General features: G+C 42.2%; 2 protein-coding genes across 4 annotated transcripts in view; both read right to left on the bottom strand.

Annotated features, from left to right (window-relative positions):
- Positions 1-3,969, bottom strand: part of PTGER2 (prostaglandin E receptor 2) — an 86,313-nt gene extending 82,344 nt beyond the window's left edge. The window contains exon 1 of the mRNA XM_049897814.1: positions 3,886-3,969. The gene's annotated coding sequence lies outside the window, so the exon portion shown is untranslated. The remainder of the gene's footprint in view (positions 1-3,885) is intronic.
- PTGDR (prostaglandin D2 receptor) overlaps positions 1-13,167 on the bottom strand; it is a 100,590-nt gene extending 87,423 nt beyond the window's left edge. Inside the window, exons 1-2 of one of the 3 annotated variants that reach the window (XM_049897818.1) lie at positions 12,192-13,167; positions 3,886-4,147 (exon numbers count right to left, since the gene is read on the bottom strand). In XM_049897818.1, the coding sequence (XP_049753775.1) occupies positions 3,905-4,147; positions 12,192-13,028 (1,080 nt within the window). In that variant the 5' untranslated portion in view covers positions 13,029-13,167 and the 3' untranslated portion in view covers positions 3,886-3,904. Of the gene's footprint in view, positions 1-3,819; positions 4,148-12,191 lie in introns of those variants that run through there. The other 2 variants (XM_049897817.1, XM_049897819.1) reach the window with 2 other exon arrangements.
- Between the last annotated feature and the right edge of the window lie 8,306 nt (positions 13,168-21,473).

The following is a 21,473-nucleotide window of genomic DNA, read 5'->3' as shown; positions in this document are numbered from 1 at the left end:
ATGGAGAAACAAATCACCAACTTCATATGGAAGGAAAAGAGACCCCAGATAAGTAAAGCATTACTGAAAAAGAAGAAGAAAGTGGGAGGCCTCACACCACCTGATTTTAGAACGTATTATACCGCCACAGTAGTCAAAACAGCCTGGTACTGGTACAACAGCAGATACATAGACCAATGGAACAGAATTGAGAATCCAGACATAAATCCATCCACATATGAGCAGCTGATATTTGACAAGGGCCCAAAGTCAGTTAAATGGGGGAAAAGACACTCTTTTTAACAAATGGTGCTGGCATAACTGGATATCCATTTGCAAAAAAATGAAACAAGACCCATACCTCACACCATGCACAAAAGCGAACTCAAAATGGCTCAAAGACCTAAATATAAAATCTAGAATGATAAAGATCATGGAAGAAGAAATAGGGACAATGCCAGGAGCCCTAATACATAACATAAACAGTATACAAAACATTACTAGAACTGGACAAACAGCAAAGGAGAAATTAAATAACTGGGAGCTCCTGAAAGTCAAACACCTATGCTCAAAGACTTCACCAAAAGAGTAAAAAGATTACCTAGAGTTTGGGAAAAAGTTTTTAGCTATGACATTTTCGATCAGCCTCTGATCTCTAAAATCTACATAATACTGCAAAAACTCAACAACAAAAAAGATGAATAACCCAACTAAGAAATGGGCAAAGGATATGAACAAGCATTTCATTAAAGAAGACTTTCAGGTAGCTAACAGATACATGAGGAAATGCTTACTATCATTAGCCATTAGAGAAATGCAAATCAAAACTACTATGAGATTCCATTTCAGTCCAACGAGGCTAGCATTAATCCAGAAAACACGAAATAATAATAAATGTTGGAGAGGTTGTGGAGAGGCTGGAATACTTATACACTGCTAGTGGGAGTGTAAAATGGTACAACCGCTTTGGAAATCAATTTGGCGCTTCCTTAAAAAGCTAGAAATAGAAATACCATACGAGCCAGCAATCCCACTCCTTGGAATATATCCTAGAGAAGTAAGAGCCATCATACAAACATATTTATGCACGCCCATGTTCATTGCAACACTGTTTACAATAGCAAAAAGATGGAAGCAACCAAGGTGCCCATCAACAGATGAATGGATAAATAAATTATGGTATATTCACACAACAGAATACTAGGCATCGATAAAGAGCAACAAAGAATCTGTGAAACATTTCAGAACATGGAGGAATCTGGAAGGCATTATGCTGAGTGAAATTAGGACAAATACTGCATGAGACCACTATTATAAGAACTCAAGAAATAGTTTAAACAGAGAAGAAAGTATTCTTTGATGGTTACAAGAGTGGGGAGGAAGGGAAGGAGGGAGAGGGAGATTCGCTAATTAGATAGTAGACAAGAACTAATTTAGGTGAAGGGAAGGACAACATACAATACAGGAGAGGTCAGCACAACTGGGCTATACCAAAAGCAAAGAAGCTTTCTGCATAAACTGAATGCTTCGAAGGCCAGTGTAGCAGGGATAGGGGTTTGGTGACCATGTTTTCAGGGGATATCTAGGTCAATTGGCATAGTAAAATCTATTAAGAAAACATTCTGCATCTCATTTTGGAGAGTGGCGTCTGGGGTCTCAACACTAGCAAGCGGCCATCTAAGATGCAACAATTGGTTTCAACCCACATGGAGCAGCTAGGTGGACAGAAGCTGGCTGAACGGACACGGAAATACAGCGTGGAGAGAAGGAGTGTGCTGTCTCGGGGAGAGAACCTAGAAGCATATAGCAAGGTGTATATAAGGTTTTATATGAGGGACTAACTTGATTTTTAAACTTTCACTTAAAGCACAATTAAAAATATATGTGTGTATATATATATATATATAGTTGTTTTTCAAACTTGGAACTGAACCCACTCCTGGAGATTACCTCTCAGTCAAACAATAGGCAGGCCTATAAAGTGAACATTAATATCAGTGAGGAATGTGCTCCTCAGAACATTCAACTATGGGAGACCAAAAAGTTAGCATTTGCTCAAAAACAAAATTCAGAAAGCAGGAAGGGGCAGGAAAGCTGGGCGAATGGAAACGGGGAACCCAGGGTGGAAATGGGAAGTCCTGACACGTTGAGGGGATCGCAACCAATGTTACAAAGAAAAAAAAATCTGTATATAAATTGTTGAATGGGAAGCTAATTTGCTCTGTATACTTTCACCCAAACCACAACAAAATGTTTATATATATATATATATAGACAAAATCTTGGTGGCGTAGTAGTTAAGAGCTACAGCTGCTAACCAACAGGTTGGCAGTTCAAATCCACCAGGTGCTCTTTGGAAACCCTATGGGGCAGTTCTACTCTGTCCTATAGGGTCTCTATGAGTAGGAATTGACTTGACAGCAATGGGTTTTTATATACACATATACATCCAGGTTAATATCATCTCAAGATACCAGAAAAAACCGGAGGTGAAAAAAATGGGGTTGTTGTTAAGCTGGAAATAAGGTAAGTATTTTTATCTTTGGAAGGGATTTCTAGCTGGGAGTCTTGAGCCTGCAGTCTGGAAGCTCTTCAAATGTAGCCAGCTCTCTATCTCATCGTGTGTGTCAGGAGACAAAGGGACTCTAAGGTGCTGAGACCCCTCTAAAGTCCCTTCATCCGTTCTTTCGTCAAAGGAAAAGCTCTTATCTGGGAGCTGGATTTACAATCTCCTGTTCAGCTTAACAGCTGCAGTCACGTTTTTTCCACTTTTCCTTTTGGCTTATAGTGTTGCTAACCTTTGTAAACATTTACATGCACCAAAGTGCTCGGTTGTGCTCCTTCTGAGCCACATTCTGCTGCTTCAGTTTTAAAAGCGCAGCTCTTAGAAACATTAAGGTTTCTGACTGTCAGAATACGGCATTTAATAGGTAGATGTTAGGTAGATGTCAAGGTCGTTGGCAGCACCCTCAGCTGGGGTCCACTGAGTCCTGGGTGGGCTTTTCATTGTGCCGAGTGCCTGGCTGCTTCACATAGCTACGCTTAATAAACATGGCTCTCTGGTAAGTCACCTATCACTGCTTTTCATATAAGCATCCACCCTATTCCCACAGGATCCATAAATATGTCTGTAAGATAGAGGGCCCAATAATTGAAACATTTTGTAGCCCACCTCAAAATTTTAATGACTCCTACTGACATCTCTGCCTCAGTAGGTAAGAAACCGGACTTGAGAAGATAAAGATTAACCTGTTCTTCTCTGGGTTGTGCACCACAGCCCCATCTTGTCTTTCATCTGCTTACTGCTTAGCCACTCCATATGAAGGAAGCCCCTCCAAGCTCCCGACCTGGTCCTAGCTCCGTCTCACTCTTCTAAAGGGCATCTAGAATTCAGACTAAGATCAACTGGCAAAGAACAGAATTAAACGGGCAATTATGACCAAAAAAATAATAATAATAATTAAATTGGGTTTCACTAGAAAAGACTAAGGTTAAGAACTATCATGGTTTTTAAGAATACCCATCACATAATTATAAACAGTGATGTTTCTGCTCAATTTAAATAAAGGCCCATAGGTCTCAAAACCAGTCTAAAAAATAGGGATGTAAAGTGCAAGTGTTGGGACAATGTCATCACGTTAAGACCTTTAACATTGTTTACAATATTTGAAACTTTAGTTACTATTAACACAAAATGAAAGAATGCACCTACTGCTTCATGAATCTAAGGTGGCAACACATTGTTAAGATATATCAAATATTTTTGAAAACACATTTGGATGCTTTTGTTATGGGAGATGACTTCTAAGAATTTAAATACAACCCACTGCCATCCAAGAATTTAAATAGTAAGTTTTTTTTAATCATGGTTCTTTGACCGAAAACATGGTATATTCTTCAACTTACCAGAGAGCTTGAAACATGGTCACAGACTGGATTCTAAGCCAGTTCTGCAGGAATTGCTGTGCCAGTTTCTATACATAAGTGGTCTTATAAAAATCTTGTGAAAAAACATTCGGAATACTGATGTTCTGAAAATGATGAAAATCCAAGGGTCCACAATTGAAATCACAGACAGAAAACGCAAGGCTCGGAGGTCTTCCATTTCTTCAGAGGTTCCATTTTTCTCATCGATAGCTTTAAATGCTCCATAGTAAGCACGAATCTGCTTTGGAGGGGAAAAAAAAAAAAAAAAACCCTATTACAATATCAAAAGGTTGATGGCAGGAATAACACTTAAGAAACATTACTTTTCTGTAACAACAGGACAGCTTGGCTCAGAATAGTCGTTTTTAATAAATGTATAAGCAGCTAAAAGCATTGGAGCTGACAGGGGCAAACCTAGGAATATAGTGGAAGCTGAGAGACACCTGGGAGACCCAGACTGATTAGGCCCCTGGATGCTGTTCCACGAGCTGTGAGCATTGCAGGGCTTGAGTTTCTAGGTCCCTGCTTGGCCATCCAGTGGAGGCACTGACACGGGAAAAATCAGATCCACTGAATCTTTTATAAACAAGGTCACGACGCTTCCATCAATACGGAGATTCTCTTCAGCTTCAGCGCTCCTTTCTTTCTGTGCCTGCTTCCTAGCCTTGTTTCATACTTGCGAAATGTCACATACATGGAGACACAAATCCATATAATCAGTTTGGAAGAGACAAAAAATAGTACAATGAAAAGACATCAGGAGATCTGCAAAAGGAGCTGTTAAACTTGTGGAATTTACTTATATAAATAAACAACTCATGCTTAAAGTGGGTTGTTACCTCTCTATGGTTGACATTCCATTTTCAGACTGGGAAAAAAAAAAGGCACAAAAATAAAAGCCCAATGTTATGGGTTGAATTGTGTCCCCCCAAAATGTGTCAACTTGCATAGGCTATGATTCCCAGTTCTGTGTGGTTGCCCTCCATTTTGTGATCTGATGTAATTTTCCCATGTGTTGTAAATTCTAACCTCTGCCTAGGGTTAATGAAGCAAGAGTAGACTATGTTAAAGAGGATTAGGGTGGGATGCAACACCTTTGCTCAGGTCACAGCCCCTATGCAATGTAAGAGGAGTTTCCCTGGGGTGCGACCTACACCACCTTTTACCTTACAAGAGATGAAAGGAGAGAGAAGTGAGCAGGGAGATAGGGACTTCATATCACCAGGAAGGGAGCACCCTTTGTACCTGGGGTCCATGCGCTGAGAAGCTCCTAGACCAAGGGAAGATTGCTAACAAGGGCCTTCCCCCAGAACAGACAGAGAGAGAAAACCTTCCCCTAGATCTGGCTCCCTGAATTTGTACTTCTAGCCTCCTAAACTATGAGAGAATAAACTTCTGTTTGTTAAAGCCATCCATTGTGATATTTCTGTTGTAGCAGCACCAAATAACTAAGGCAGAGTACCCAACCAATTCTTATTATCTTTATCTTCCCTGAGATTTTTGTGGCCTCCTCAGAGTCCTAGAAATTGCCTCACCTCACAGCTTTTCCTGCCATTCGGCCAACACTGTCTCTAGACCAGCACTACCACCACTGCTTTCCATTCCACAAATGTCAGCCACCTGTTCTTGATGCTATTGCATTCCCCAGTGCCTGCTGAGCATCTAAATCCATAATGGGAGAAAGTGGACCCTAATGGAACAGGAAATACACAAAAGCAACATTAGTAGGAGTGGATATAGATAAGTTCAGAGAGGAGACCCATTCAGGGCAATTGACAGACATCTCCTGGAGATGAATTTTCCCATAAATGTTTCCTTACCTTTTTACTTACTCTCTTCCCTAGTGAGCATTTCAGTGGGCTCAGCCACTCCCATCTAGTGCACTTTGGAAGGTGCCTTAAAATTGGACTCAGCTGTTTCCTGACCTGGCCACCTCATCCCATCATCATTATTAATGAAACTAATAGCAATAATAATGGCTAATGCACATACAGAACTTGCTATTTCCAGGCACTATTCTAACCTTTTTACGTTAAAACTTTATTTCATCCTCTTAAAAATTCTGTTAAGTAGATAGTATCATTTTCTCCCTTTTACAGATGTAGAAACTGATTATATGCTCAAAGCCTACTTCCCTTCCAGGTCCACTTCAAATATGACAACCTTCACAAAACCTCTTTGAGGCATTGGCTAAGCACATTAGCTTGAGTCTGGCAATCTGGGTTTGATCCCCCTCATTGACCGTGTATCTTCAGGCAAGTTTTTCCATTTCCTCATCTATACGATGAGGATCATTGTACCCACCTTCCAAGGTTATCGTGAAGTTTGAATGCGATGGTGTGAGTAAAGCCTTGAGAACAGGTTCTAGCATACAAGTACTCAATAATTAGTATTATTAATGTGCTAATTAGGATGGACTCCTACCCTCTTCTAAACTCACCTATGGCCTTAATCATTCCCTCCTACAACCTTGGTATTACAGCTTACATGGGCAAATGTGATGTTTTTCTCATTTTATAATCCCCTCAATGGATTACAGTGTCTTGGACCTTGTGGGTACCAGATGTGTGATGAATGGATAAATGGATGACAATAGGCTTTACCAAAACCAAAAAAACCAAACCCGTTGCCATTGAGTCAATTCCGACTCATAGCGACCCTATAGAACAGAGTAGAACTGCCCCATAGAGTTTCCAAGGAGCGCCTGGTAGATTTGAACTGCCGACCTTTTGGTCAGCAGCTGTAGCACTTAACCACTACACCACCAGGGTTTCCATAGGCTATTCACTCAGGTTAATTTAAAAAAAAAGCAAACCCTTTGCATGAGTGTATCTTTACATCTGCCTCTTTCTCCTCAAAGTGGAGTACTGCAAATATAATTCCAGCTGTTGGGATCTGGGTAACTGAAAGAGTCCCCGGGTGGTGCAAATGGCTAAAAGGCTCGGCTGCTAACTGAAATGCTGGAGGTTCAAGTCTACTCAGAAGCACTTCACAAGAAAAGCCTAGCGATTAATTTCCAAAATATCAGACATTGAAAACTCTATGGAGCACATTTCTGCTCTGACAAGCCGTGAGTTGGAATAGACTCTACGACAACTCGTTTATTTGGCTAACTGAAGTATACTTGTATAATTTTTTTTAAAGGCATTTTATTGTTATACAGTACTTATCTATGTCAATTCTTTTGAATACTATTAGGTTATTTGCATTTTTAAATCATTCAATTTGTATTATAAGTATTTTCTACACCCAGAATTTTTTTTGAAATTTTATTGTACTTCAGGTGAAAGTTTACAGTGCAAATTAGTTTCTTATTCAAAACGTTATATGCAAATCATTTTGTGACATTGGTTGCAATCCCCTCAATGTGTCAGCACTCCCCACCCCTTTCCCTTTATACCCCAGGTTCCCCGTGTCAGTTCGTCCAGGTTTCCCACCCCTTCCTGCCTTCTTGTCTTCGCTTTTGGGAAGGTGTTGCCCATTTGGTCTCCTATACTTGATTGAACTAAGAAGCACGTTCCTCACGTGTGTTATTCTTTGTTTTAATCTTTGGCTGAAAGGTAGACTTCAGGAATAGTTTCAGTTCTGAGTTAACAGGGTGTCTTGGGACCATAGTCTCAGGGGTCTCTCCAGCCTCTGTCAGACCAGTAAGTCTCGTCTTTTTTTGTGAATTTGAATTTTGTTCTACATTTTTCTCCTGCTCTGTCCCGAATTCTCTATTGTGATGCCTGTTAGAGCAGTTGTTGGTGGTAGCTGGGCACCATCTAGTTCTGGGCTCAGGCTGATTGAGGCTGTGGTTCATGTGGTCCATTAGTCCTTTGGACTAATATTTTCCTTGTGTCTTTGGTTTTCTTCATTCTCCTTTGCTCCAGATGGGATGGGACTAATACACGCATTTTAGATGGCTACTCCCAAGCTTTTAAGACCCCAGATGCTACTCACCAAAGTAGGATATAGAACATTATCTTTATGAACTATGTTATGCCAATTGACCTAGATGTCCCCTGAGACTATGGTCCCCAGCCCTTGACCCCAGTAACTCAGTCCCTCAAGGTGTTTGGATATGTCTAGGAAGCTTCTATGACTTTGCACTGGTCAAGTTGTGCTGACTTCCCCTATATTGTGTGTTGTCTTTCCCTTCACCAAAGTTAACATTTAACTGCTATCTAGTCTAGTTAGTGATTTCTCCTCTCCACCGCTCCCCTCCGTAGTAACCAACAAAGTTTTTTTTTCTGTGTGTAAGCCTTTTCTTGAGTTTTTATAATAGTGCTCTCATACAATATTTGTCCTTTTGTGATTGACTTATTTCACTCAGCATAATGCCCTCCAGATTCATCCATGTGGTAAGATGGGGAAAGCATTCTTGATGCTGAAGACCTCTCCTATCTAGTCCATCCGTCACAACACCCGAGACCTCATCCTCTGCTCTGGCCCTTTAAATTGACTTCACACCCCTTTGCTTGGGCCCATCTCTTACCTTCCATCCCTTACATACCTGTAACAGCCTCCTTAGGATAGAAAAGCATCTCCACCCATTCTTTCTGCATACCAAATGCAAATACACACAAGTTATTGCTATACATGCAGATGTCCTCTGCCATTTCCCTGACTCCACAGAGTCTGATATATGCTATTATGCAAGCTTGTAGGTATCTTTACGCAGCTTTTAAACCTCTCATCTGTTAAATCTAAACTATATACCAACACCCTCTCTCATCCATCCCTAACACACCAACCACCAATATATTGGGTTTTCTAAGGTAAAAATAATTTCGGTTAAGATATTTTTACACATAAGAGAATATACTACAAACTGCCTCTAAAACTCAGTCCCATATTCTCTATACTTTCTTCCTGCTGTATCAAATTAGTATCTAATTCTAATCCAACATAGCGAAGTTATTAAAAAAGAAAAAAACTATCCAATAAGCTTTTCACCAGCTTAATGAGTTTAATGCAATACAATACTTATGCCGTGGTAAGATTTTTTTTTAAGTTCTTTTTTTCCTTCAAAAGCATTTAGACACAGCCTTATCTTTGCAAGCACTGAAAGAGTGATTTCTTAAGGGTGGGGATCCCCAGTACCTTTTCAGTGTGTCTGTGAGGTCGAAACTATTTTCATAAGAACACTAGGGTGTTATTTGACCTTTTCACTTTCATTTCCTCGTAAGTGAGAATTTTCCAGAAGCTACATGACGTGATAAAGTGCTTGTGTATTCTAGATCTTTCTAAGGTAGTAGGTTTAGAGCATGTATATGTGCAGTTTCAGAGATTAATTGCCCGTTCTCAGTACTAGTGTGTTCTTAAATGTTTTCTTAGGTTTTACCTGCCATAGTATCTATAACCCATTAAAAAAAATGAAAACCAAACCCGTTGCTGTCAAGTTGATTTCGACTCATAGTGACCCTATAGGACAGAGCAGAATTGTCCCATAGGGTTTCCAAGGAGCGGATGGTGAATCAAACTATCAGCTTTTTGGTTAGCAGTCGAGCTCTTAATCACTGCACCATCAGGGCTCCCTATAATCTATTATCATTCAATAAATCGTTATTTTGAAATTCCAGTTTTCCTTGCACTTACGTGGAAAAATGAGAAATAAAGTACACTTTGTTATCTTTTTCAGCAATAATATTTCTAAAATTTCTTATTTGAAGTTCTCATATGATAAATTATGTATTATAATTGTATGTAATATAATTATATATATATCTTTGGGTCCTAGACCAAAAGAGTTTGTGAATCACTGCCCTATAATATAATGCTGTCTTCCCAAGAGGTCATATTTCTTGATCAATTTTCTGTGTCTAGCAGGTTATGGTAATAAATGGAAGTATTATTAGTAATAATAGTGATACTAATAAATGAGGACAGGCACTGGGGTAGGTGATACATATATATACACACACATATATACATACACATATGTGCATACATGTGTGTATGTATAAAACCAAAACCAAACCAAACCCAGTGCCGTCGAGTCGATTCCAACTCATCGCAACCCCACAGGACAGAGTAGAACTGCCCCATAGAGTTTCCGAGGAGCACCTGGTGAATTCAAACTACCGACCCTTTGTTTAGCAGCCACAGCGCTTAACCACTACGCCACCATATGTATATGTGTATATATTTACAGTATATGTACATAGGGTCGCTATGAGTCGGAACTCAGTACGTAATCACCATGTATTCAAACATAGCAACAATTGTGAAGATGGCATAGGACCAGGCAGTGTTTCCTTCTCGGAACCATCTCCATGGCACTAACACCACCACCAACACAAGTAAGTAAGGCTCATATTTTAGAGGAAGAGTCAGCAAAAGTTTTTCTCTAAAGGTCCATGTACAAAATATTTTAGGCTTTCTGAGCTAAGAGGTGGAACCCTGGTGGCACAGTGGTTAAGAGCTACAGAGCACTACCGCTGCTAAGCAAAAGGTCCGCAGTTCCAATCCACCAGTCTCTCCCTGAATACCCTATGGGGCAGTTCTACTCTGTTCTGTAGGGTCCCTATGAGTTTATATGGTCGCTGTGAGTTGGAACTGACTCGACTGGAATGCCTTTGATCTTGGGGCCAAAAGGCAAAATCGAGACTATTTGGCATGCACTTGTATAACAAGAGAGAAAACACATTTCCACATGTTTTAATGATGAAATTCAAAACCATAATTGAGTACAATATTTTGTAATAGAGGACTACTAAAGAGATGAATGGATTTTTTGTGTGTGTGTCACTTAATTGAGGCTCAAAGTTTGTGTTCCCCACCATCAAATTAATTGCAAATGTTCATCTGTAAAAAGGAAATTCTTAACTCCAGGGCTTTAGAGTGTGGTTCTCCAAATGTGATCCCTGGATCGGCAGCATCAACATTACCTGGGAACTTGTTAAGAATGCAAACAAAACAAAACAAAAAACTGAATTAGAACTCTAGGAGGTGGGGCCTAGTCATCTGTGTTTTTAAAAACCCTTCCGATGATTCTGAGCATGGTAAAGCTTGACAACCACTGCTATATGTCTATGTTTATATATATGTTTCATAGTGACCCCATGGCTATGAAATATAGATATAGACATATAGCAGTGGGTCGCTCTGAGTGAGAATAGACGGGATGGCAGGGTTTGTGTGTTTTTTTTTTTTCTTAATCTATATTTAGCTCTTTATTTGGGGGAGTTTGGATCTTAACCCTGTATGAGGGTGCTACAGGCAACTCTTCCCCCACATGTTAAAGCCTCTCTTTATGGAAAAAATCACATTATATTTCACCTTCAAGCAGCACTGAAAGTAGCATCCCAAACTGCTACACCGCTATAAGAAATTTTCCCAGTCACGAAAGTCTTGAGACTCCAAAAGACGTTGGAGTCTCAACGCATTTCAATGTTGTTCTTGCTGAACAGGTACACTGGGGGGAGGGAGGGAACTGTAGGGGAGCAATACTGAAAGGGTTTTCTCAAGCCTCAGCCACTCCTAGCTGTCTTGACAGTGACCCCAGGAGCAAATACCTTCAAAATTACGAGGTAATTCAACCTCAAACCCGCCCCCCGATTAGTAAATGGAAACTGGAGATAATGGCTTTCATGTCGCCTCACTTGCAAGACAGGAACAAAACCTGTCAAGACAGGTTACCACAAGGTCACCGCTGGCTAAAACATAGTCTCACTGCTGCCTGTCAAAACAGTCTCTCAGCCTCTACCGCCACCATCCCGGCAGCCGCAACACCACAAACAGCAGCAGCCGCTTCTCAAAGTTTACGCAAGAGGTTTTCCAAAACTAAACCTCACTCACCTCTGCAAATCCGGCAGGATTAAACTTTCTTCTATCCCGTTTCCATTCAACACCCGGGAGGAGAACCCCCATTTGCCATTCGCCTATTTTTGATACCACTACGATCACAGTTTTAACGGTTCAAGAAATTGAACACTACCCAGTCAACGGGAAGAATAAGAGGATCCGTACTGCCCTGGAGGAACCAAGCTGTGCTCCTCAAAGTTTGGGGGCGCTAAAATGACTCAGGTCTACCCGGAAGGAAGGAGACAGGAGGGGGTTTCTGCTGGGCTAAGGGGACATTCTCGGTCTCGGTCTTTCCTTTCCTTTCTCTGACTTTTTCTCTACTCGCTCAGTGAATGGGTTGTGGAGGAAACTGATCTGCAGAGCGCAGCAACAATCCCTGCCCGCCGCGCAGCTCCTCTTGCGCCACGTCTAAACAGACTCCATCCTTCCCGCCAGGCACCGGCAGCCGGAGACCCCCACCCCCGCAACTCCCGGTGCTTCGGCGCCGAGGGACTCACAATTAAAGGCAGGGAGCACATGGAGAAGAGCACGGTCATGACGGCCAGCAGCAGGAGGTGATCCAGCTCCTCCAGGGGCTGTTGGGACGCCTCCCTCTCGCCGGCGCCCGGCTCCACGCGGCCCCTGGTGCCTGAGCGCGGGCTCCGCCGCAGCCTCTGGTGCATCAAGTAGAGGTTGCGCATGGCGCCCAGGTTGCAGAGCACGGTGGCTAAGACCAGCAGCGCCATGAGGCTGGCGTAGAGCACCGAGTAGCCCAGCACCGACAACGAGCCGTCCTCGTGGACCATCTGAATAAAGCACCAGGTGCCGGGGCAGTACTGCACGAACTCTCCGAAGCCCACAAAGGGCAGGGAGCAGAAAACCAGGCAGAAGGCACCCACGACGGGCGCCACCAGTGCGCCCCGGCGCAGGGTGATGTGCCGTCGGTAGAAGAAGGGGTGCCCCAGAGATAGCCAGCAATCCAGCGCCATGGCTAGGAGCTGCAACGTCGAGGCAAGGCCAAAGAAGGACATGAAGAAGGCAAAGGCTTGACACAGTGAGGTGTCCGACGCGGGCAACAGCCCCTTCAGACTCCGGTTCTGCGCGTAGGCGGCCAGCACCACAGGGCTCACGAGGCACTTGCCCAGCAAGTCCGTAACCGTCAGACCACACACCAGCACGAAGAAGACCGAGGGTGGCGAGCGCGGCAGACTGAACCCCAGCCCCGAGCGCGCCAGGAGCCCCAGGGCCAGCAGGTTGCCCACGAGACCCGCGCTAAAGAGCACCCCACCGATAGTCGCTGAGTTACCCCTCTCCACTGATGTAATGTTGTGGCAGCGGTAGAGCAGCGGCCTCATGGCGGGCGCGCGCAGCGAGCCGGGGAGAAGGCTGCGGGAGGACGAGGGCTCAGACTCCCGGGTGCGGAGGAGCCCCCAGCCGCTCGGGCCGCAGCTCTGGCTGAAAGGCTGCGCCGCGGAAGCTGCGCGGGCGGCGGGGTGTTCCCCACAGCAGGCGCCTGTTATCCAAACTCTTGGGTCACACCCCTCCCCGAGGGGCGGGGCGCAGTCCCGCTGTGTATCTCGGGTTGGAGATTGCAGAGCCCAGCCCGAGCAGCGGAGCAAAGAGCTGGGCGCTGATCCCCTGTGTCCTAAGGAGAGACCTTCGTACCCAGAGTCGGAAGCAGGGAAGGACCTCAAGGAGATTCCGAGTACCTAAGGCCAGGTGTTCCTTCAAGTCAAGAACTACTGAAATAAAGCGGAAATTAAGCAGTAGCCACTAGGCAGGAGGGAGACAGAAGGAGTGGTCTTGGTGGAACTCTGATGGTGGCCAGCAACTCGGAGGGTGAGAGCAGAGGGGAGGCTGAGAAAGGGCTACCGTCTAGTTTTCTTGAATTAGTGGGTTAAGGACGGATAAAAGTAACTAACATTTGCCAACACTTAATCCTTTTTTTTTAATCCTTAACTCTAATTCCCTTACAGATGCGTCCACCGTGGTGCATGAGCAACATTCTCCATTGCATAGGTGAGGAAACCAAGGCTTTGGAAGGTTATGATCTGCCCAAGGTGACAGAGCTAGTGGCAGAACTGGACTTGTTCTGCGTCCCTGACTCCTCCCAAGAGGTTGGCCAGATTTCAGGAAAGTAGTTCCAGGAAAGACCAAAAGGTGGAGTTGGCCCTGGGTACCTTGAATCACAGTGGTATGTGGGAGAGAGATGGTTAAGAATACTGATTTCGTCATCAAAAAGACCTGGATTCCAGTACCTATTCTGTTACTCATTGCCTGTGTGACCCTGAGAGACTTGCTTAACTTCTCAAGCAGTAACATCTATCCAGCCTGCTTGGCTCTTTTGAGGCAGACAGAACACGTGTAAAGCACAGGCACATGTTGCTGTTGTTAGGTGCTGTGGAATAGATTCCGACTCACAGCGACCTATGTACAGCAGAACAGAAACACTTCCTATTCCTGTGCCATCCTCACAATCCTTGCTATTTGAGCCCATTGTTGCAGCGACTGTGTCAACCTATCTTGTTGAGGGTCTTCCTCTTTTTCTCTCACCCTCTACATTACCAAGCACGATGTCGGGCAGGGCCTGGTCGCTCCTGATAATGCGTCCAAAGTACGTAAGATGTAGTCTCAGCCATCTTCTCTTGTAAGGAGCATTCTGGCTGTACTTTTTCCAAGACAGATTCGTTTGTTCTTCCAGCAGTCCATGGTATATTCAATATTCTTTGCCAACACCATAATTCAAAGGCATCAGTTCTTCTTCAGCCTTCTTTATTCATTGTCCCGCTCTCACATGCATATGAGGCTATTGAAAACACCATGGCTTGGATCAGGTGCACCTTCATCCTTAAAGTAACATCTTTGCTTTTTAACACTTTAAAGAGATCTTTTGCAGAAGATTTGCCCAATGCAATGTGTCTTTTGATTTCTTGATTGCTGCTTCTATAAACTTGATTGTAGACCCAAGTAAAATGAAATCCCTGACAGCTTCAATCTTTTCTCTGTTTATCATGATGTTGCTTATTGGTCCAGTTGTGAGGATTTTTGTTTTCTTTATGTTGAGGTGTAATCCATACCGAAGTCTTTGATCTTCATCAATAAGTGCTTCAAGTCCTCTTCATTTTCAGTAAGCAAGGTTGTGTCATCTGCGTATCATAGATTGTTAATGAGTCTCCCTCCAATCCTGATGCCCTGTTCTTTTTCATATAGTCAACTTTTGGGATTATTTGCTCAGCATACAGATTGAATAAGTGTGATGAAAGGATATAACCCTGATGTACACCTTTCTTGACTTTAAACCATGCATTTTCCCCTTGTTCTGTCTGAATGACTGCTTCTTGGTCTAAGTACAGGTATTGGTGGAACTCTTGGTCTTAACCTGTACTAAGAGAGGTGTATAGTAAGTACAATACAATTGTCATGATTCTCACATGGTGGAAGGCTGTCTTAGTAGCTGATGTTTAATTACTAAACTGATATTTTTAGCAGGGATTTTGAAACCAGAAAAGAATAGACTTGGTTTAGATCTTTCTCAGCCCTCTGGTCCGTGACTGCTATGAGCCATTTCTTTGACTTGGCCTCATCATAAAGGCAAGAGAGTTAATTATGATAAATTCTGTTTATTTTTTAATTAATATTTAACACCCTGGGAGAGCAACTGGCTTTGTGTGTGGTGTGGAATTTGAGTGGGATGACTGGGGCCATGTTATGTGAGCAAGTAGATTATGATTCGGCTTGAAGAAGTTCATTTTTAGGCTCCGTGCCTGTTCTGATGCACAGACTCAGGGAGACAGCAGAGCCCTGAGGCTTTTGATGTGAAGGCCTTAAGGGTAGCCAGAGAAGCCTTCAGACTGAAAACCTGGCCATAATTCAGACCGTAACGCAGAGAGGAAGAGTCCAAGCTTTGGAATTAGATTGTTCTGAATGTCACCATTAGCTATGTGACCTTAGGCTAGTTACTCAGTTTCTCTGAGTTTCAGTTTTCTCGTAAATAGGATATAGGATTTATGCTGACCCTCACAGGGTTGTTGTGAGTTGTTGTGAGTTGAGAACTCATAAAGTACTTGATATAGAATAATAATAATAATAATAAGAGCTAACATTTGTGAGGAAACCCTGGTGGCATAGTGGTTAAGTGCTGCGGCTGCTAACCAAAGGGTCGGCAGTTCAAATCTGCCAGGTGCTTCTTGGAAACTCTATGGGGCAGTTCTACTCTTTCCTATAGGGTCGCTATGAGTCAGAATCGACTCCATGGCACTGGGTTTGGTTTTTTTGGTTTAACATTTATGAGCCCTTGCATATGCTGTGCACACTCTAAGACTTTCACATATATTGACTCAGTTAATAGAAGGCCTTCCGTAGGGTTAATTTCCTGGTCTTCCACCTTTTGTCTCTCATCCCCAGCTCTGTCCACTAATGATCAATGATAGGTTTAGAAGAGCCCCACTTTAAGTAGTAGTAGGTGGAGCAGGTTCTATAATCAAAAGACACGAGAGTTTGATGCAAGCTAAGGTCCCCTTCCCAGACAGACAGACACACACACATACACACAGACATTACATTGATTATAGGCTATTCACAGTGTCTTGAAGTCCCCATTGGTACCCAGAGGAGGGCTAATGGACTCTAGCTTAAGAATCCTTCCTCTGAGGCATCACACAGGGTGTTTTCCTGAAGTACACCGACATCAATTCTTTGCACCCTTATTTTCCTGCTACAGCTGCCTCTACCTCCATAACCCTTCCAGGAGCAGCATATAGGGTGCCCAAGGAGGGGAGGATTATCCAATAAGCAGTGTAAACATGGGCTTACTTGTGCTTACTTACTAATATGTAGTGAACAATTTTACATGAGTTTAACTACACCATATCAAAATGAAACCCAATGTGAAATGTTCTCTACAGTAAATAAGTAAGCACAAGTAGGCCTGTGCTTACCTTGCTTACTGAGTCATCTGCCTCTGTCAAGGATTGTAAATTTGAAAAGATGCTTTGGTTCTACAGGAAGATGCTATGGGGCTGGGAGAGAGACAGATGAGAGCCACACCTAGAAGCATAATCTTTGACGTGGTGAAAAAAATGTATAATTGTTCACTACAGATTAGCAAGTAAGCACAAGAAAACCCATGCTTACCTTGCTTATTGGATAATCTGCCCCTGTCTTGGTCTAATTGTCTTCTCCATTTTTACAGATGAGAAAATTGAGGGTTAGAAAGGTTAGAAGAATGCTCAAGGGTACAGAGCTAGCAATGGGCAAAGCTAAGATTTGAATTCACACGATGTGACTCCAGTGACCTCAAACCTCACCACCATCCTGCTGAAAGTGAAGCATCTGGCCTGCAGAAGGGGCTCCAACGTTGGTAGCTAATTATGTTCTTTGCTTTTTTAGCTTTCCTTCTCTCCATTCTCTGCTTTTCACAACCCCTAGCCCAAGATATAAGTAGGAGATTTGGAATTATAGTTAGGAGTGATCTAGGAAAAACAATTATTTTTCCTTTTTTTCCCTGGCCATCAGCATACACTGGTTTTCTGCTTAAACTAAAAAAATATATATAGATACTACCCTGAAAATATCAGAAACCATGGAGAAAAATGTCTATAATCCCTCCTCAAGTTTAAATGAATATTTTCATTTGCTATGTCAACCTCTAGGCCTTGCCCATATATATGCTTTTTACATTTACAATATCATAACATACTTTCATGTTCAAAATCATCTCCTCACATTCCATACATATTTTTCCAGACAATATGTCTTATAACCCAACTAACCAGCCTGCTACAGCTTTAAAGATAATGGAGATAATTTTATGATATAATTAGGGCCTGAGATATTTTCATTAAAAGTTTCATCTTGGGGGAAAAAAAAAAAAAAGCTCAGCCTCTCAGCCTCATTACTCTGAAAGCTGACATAAAAATGTACAGGCATGTAAAAATCACATGACAAGACATTTGCCTTCCCTTCTTTGCTGTATGATCTTCAGTGCCCACACACCTCACCCTGACACATCCTGGCACAAGTAAGAGTTCAAAAAATACCTGATGCATGAGCAAATTATCCTTTCCTTGGCTGAATAGTGAAGTTGTAAAATAGGATTTCTTAGGAGCAGGGAGAGGAGACTCCAAAATTAAGCTTGAGAACAGGGCAGGGTGGACAAGAGCAAAGCAGGCAGGAAAGGCAGCCGGAAACCCCTGGTAAACCCCAGCTACATTGGCCAGGAGGAAACATGTGATTTCCTGAACTGCGCCCGTTCAAGCCCTTCAACCTCTGAAGCATCACATGTGGAAACCGTGTCAGGGACCCACAGCTGGCCCTTCTATCAAACTTTGGGGTTGTTTTTAAAGAGGTATTTAGTCTAGAATGCCATTCACATCTTTTGGATTCCTCAAACCTCTCCTTTGGAGAATGATAAGGTGGAGAGACTTTTTTTTTTTTTTTTTAATTATTCATAGCTGTTTTTGACCTTGCTTTCCTCTGCTTAGTCTTTGATTTTTATTTCACCTCACTGATCATTCAACACTCTTCTTCAGATTCTTCCCAGAAGTTCCCCATTCTTATCCCTCAAACTAAGTTACACACTCTTTTGGGCAAGAGAGTGTTGTTTGTTTGCATGTTGGGGTATGTCATAGTTATACAGTGCTGCTGTAGTAGAAATATCACAGGTGGATGACGTTAACAAACAGGTTTATTCTCTCACAGCTTAGGAGGCTAGAAGCCCGAATTCAGGGTGCCAGCTCCAGGGGAAGGTTTACTCTCTCTGTAGGCTCTGGGGGAAGATCCTTTTCATCAATCTTCTCCTGGTCTAGGAGCTTCTCAGCACGGGGACTCTGGGCCCCAAAGAGGAGCTCTGCTCCTGGCTCTGTTTTGTTGGTGGTAGGAGGTCCCTCTCCTCTCTGCTTGCTTCTCTCTTTTACATCTCAAAAGAGATTGATCCAAGACATAACTTCATCCTGTAGATGTGTCCTCTCTCATTAACATAACTGCCTCTAATCCTGCCTCATTAATGTCCTAGAGGTTAGGATTGACAACACGTAGGATAAATACATCAGATCACAAAATGGAGGACAACCACACAACACTGGGAATCATGGCTTAGCCAAGTTGATACACGGTTTTTGGGGACTCAAATCAATCCATAATAGGGTGTGGCTTTCTCAAGGACAGGAGCTGTGTCTTATTCAACTTTGTACCTCCATATTCCAGCACACACTGCCAGGAACAACACGATGTTGTTGTTGTTAGGTGCCATCGAGTCGATTCCGATTCATAGCGACCCTATGCACAACAGAACGAAACACTGCCTGGTCCCGCGCCATCCTTACAATCGTTGTTATGCTTGAGCTCATTGTTGCAGCCACTGTGTCAATCCACCTCGTTGAGGGTCTTCCTCTTTTCCGCTGACCCTGTTCTCTGCCAAGCATGATGTCCTTCTCCAGGGACTGATTCCTCCTGACAACATGTCCAAAGGATGTAAGATGCACTCTCGCCATCCTTGCCTCTAAGGAGCAGGATATTGTTCAGTTTCCAAGTGTTTGATTTCTTTTCCCTGATTTTTCTGTTATTGATTTCCACTTTTATGGCCTTATGGTCAGAGAAGATGCTTTGTAATATTTCAATGTTTTGGATTCTGTTAAGGCTTGCTTTGTGGCCTACTCTGTGGTCTATTTTGGAGAATGTTCCATGTGTGTTGGAAAAGAAAGTATACTTGGGTGCTGTTGGGTGGATTGTTCTATTTATGTCTATGAGATCAAGTGGGTTGACTGTGATATTTAGATCGTCTGTCTTTATTGAGCTTCTTTCTGGATGTTCTGTCTTTCACTGAAAGTGTGTGTCGAAGTCTCCTACTATTATTGTGGAGCTGTCGATTTCTCTTTTCAATGCTGTTAGGGTTTTTTTTTAATTTATTTTGGAGCCCTGTCATTGGGGGCATAAATATTTATTATGGTTACGTCCTCCTGGTATGTTGACCCTTTAATCATTATATAGTCCTTCCTTATCCTTTGTGGTGGATTTTGCTTTAAAGTCTAAAAATTTTGTCAGAGATTAGTATCACCCCTTCTGCTCTTTTTTGATTGTTGTTTGCTTGATACATTTTTTCCCCATCCTTTGAGCTTTAGTTTGTTTGTGTCTTTAAGTCTAAGGTGTGTCTCTTGTAGGCAACATATAGACAGATCATGTTTTTTAATCCATTCTGCCACTCTCTGTCTCTTTATTGGTGCATTTAGTCCATTTATATTCAGCTTAATTATTGGTAGGTATGAGTTTCATGCTGTTGTTTTGATGTATGTATATTTCGTGTGTGTGCTGTTGATAGTTTCTTTGTCCCACTTAGTTTTCTGTGCTGACGTTTTTCTTTATGTATTTTCTTTTCATTGTTGATTTTGTATCTGCTGAGTATGTTTTTCTTGTTTTTTATTTTGATCTGTAGGATTGTTAATTTCCTTTGTGGTTACCTTAATATTTACCTCTATTTTTCTACGTTTCAACTAGTCTTTTATTTCTTGATATCGCCTTGTCTTCTCCATATGAAAGTTTTATGACTGCACTATTAATCCCTCTTTTTTGTTTTAATGCAGGCATCTTTTACATATTGACATCTTTGTTTCCCTATTTCCAGTGTTTTAGCTTTGATTTATTTTTGTGACCTCCCTACCTGGGTTGATATTTGGTTGTTTTGTCCTGTGTTCTAGTCTTAGGTTGTTATCTGATGTTATTGATTTTCTAACTGGAGGACTCCCTTTAGTATTTCTTGTACTTTTGGTTTGATTTTTACAAATTCTCTTAACCTCTGTTTATCTGGAAATTACTTAATTTTGCCACTATATTTGAGACAGTTTTGCTGGATATATAATTCTTGGCTGGCAATTATTTTTCTTCAAGGCTTTATATGTTTCATCCCTTTGCCTGCACGGTTTCTGCTGAGTAGACGGAGCTTAGTCTTACTGACTCTCCTTTGTAGATGACTTTTCGTTTATCCCTAGCCACTCTTAAAATCCTCTCTTTATCTTTGGTTTTGGCAAGTTTGATTGTAATGTGTCTTGGTGACTTTCTTTCGGGATCTACCCTGGTGAGGTTTGATGAGCTTCTTGGATAGATATCTTCTTGTCTTTCACAATATCAGGGAAGTTTTCTGCCAACAAAAGCTTGCAAGCTTTTAAGACCCCAAATGCTACTCACCAAAGAATGATATAGAACTTTTTCTTTATAAACTATATTATGCCAGTTGAGCTAGATGTCCTCTGAGACCATGGTCCCCAGCCTTCGGCTTAGTAATTTGGTCCCTCACGGAGTTTGGATGTGTCTGTGGAGCTTCTGTAATCTTGCCTTGGACAAGTTATACTGGCTTCCCCAGTATTGTGTACTGTCTTTCCCTTCACCAAAGTTACCACTTATCTATTGTCTATTTACTGTTTTTATTCCCCACCCTCCCCTCCCTCGTAGCCACCAAAGATCATTTCTTTTTTGTGTGTAAACCTTTTCATGAGTTTTTACAGTAGTGGCCTCATACAATATTTGTCCTTTTGTGATTGATTTATTTCATTCAGCTTAATGTCCTCCATGACTCATTCATGTTGTGAGATGCTTTGCAGATTCATCATTGTGGTTTATTGTTGTGTAGTATTCCATTGTGTTTATGTACCATAGTTTGTCCGTTCATCTGTTGATGGGCACTTAGGTTGTTCCCATCTTTTTGCTATTGTGAGCAATGTTGCAGTGAACATGGGTGTGCATATGTATATTCATGTGATGGCTCTTATTTCTCTAAGATATGTTCCTAGGATGGGATTGCTGGATCATAG

This window comes from Elephas maximus, chromosome 10 (assembly GCF_024166365.1).
Source record: "Elephas maximus indicus isolate mEleMax1 chromosome 10, mEleMax1 primary haplotype, whole genome shotgun sequence".
NCBI lineage: Eukaryota > Metazoa > Chordata > Mammalia > Proboscidea > Elephantidae > Elephas > Elephas maximus.
This window is presented reverse-complemented; position numbering and strand designations above follow the sequence as displayed.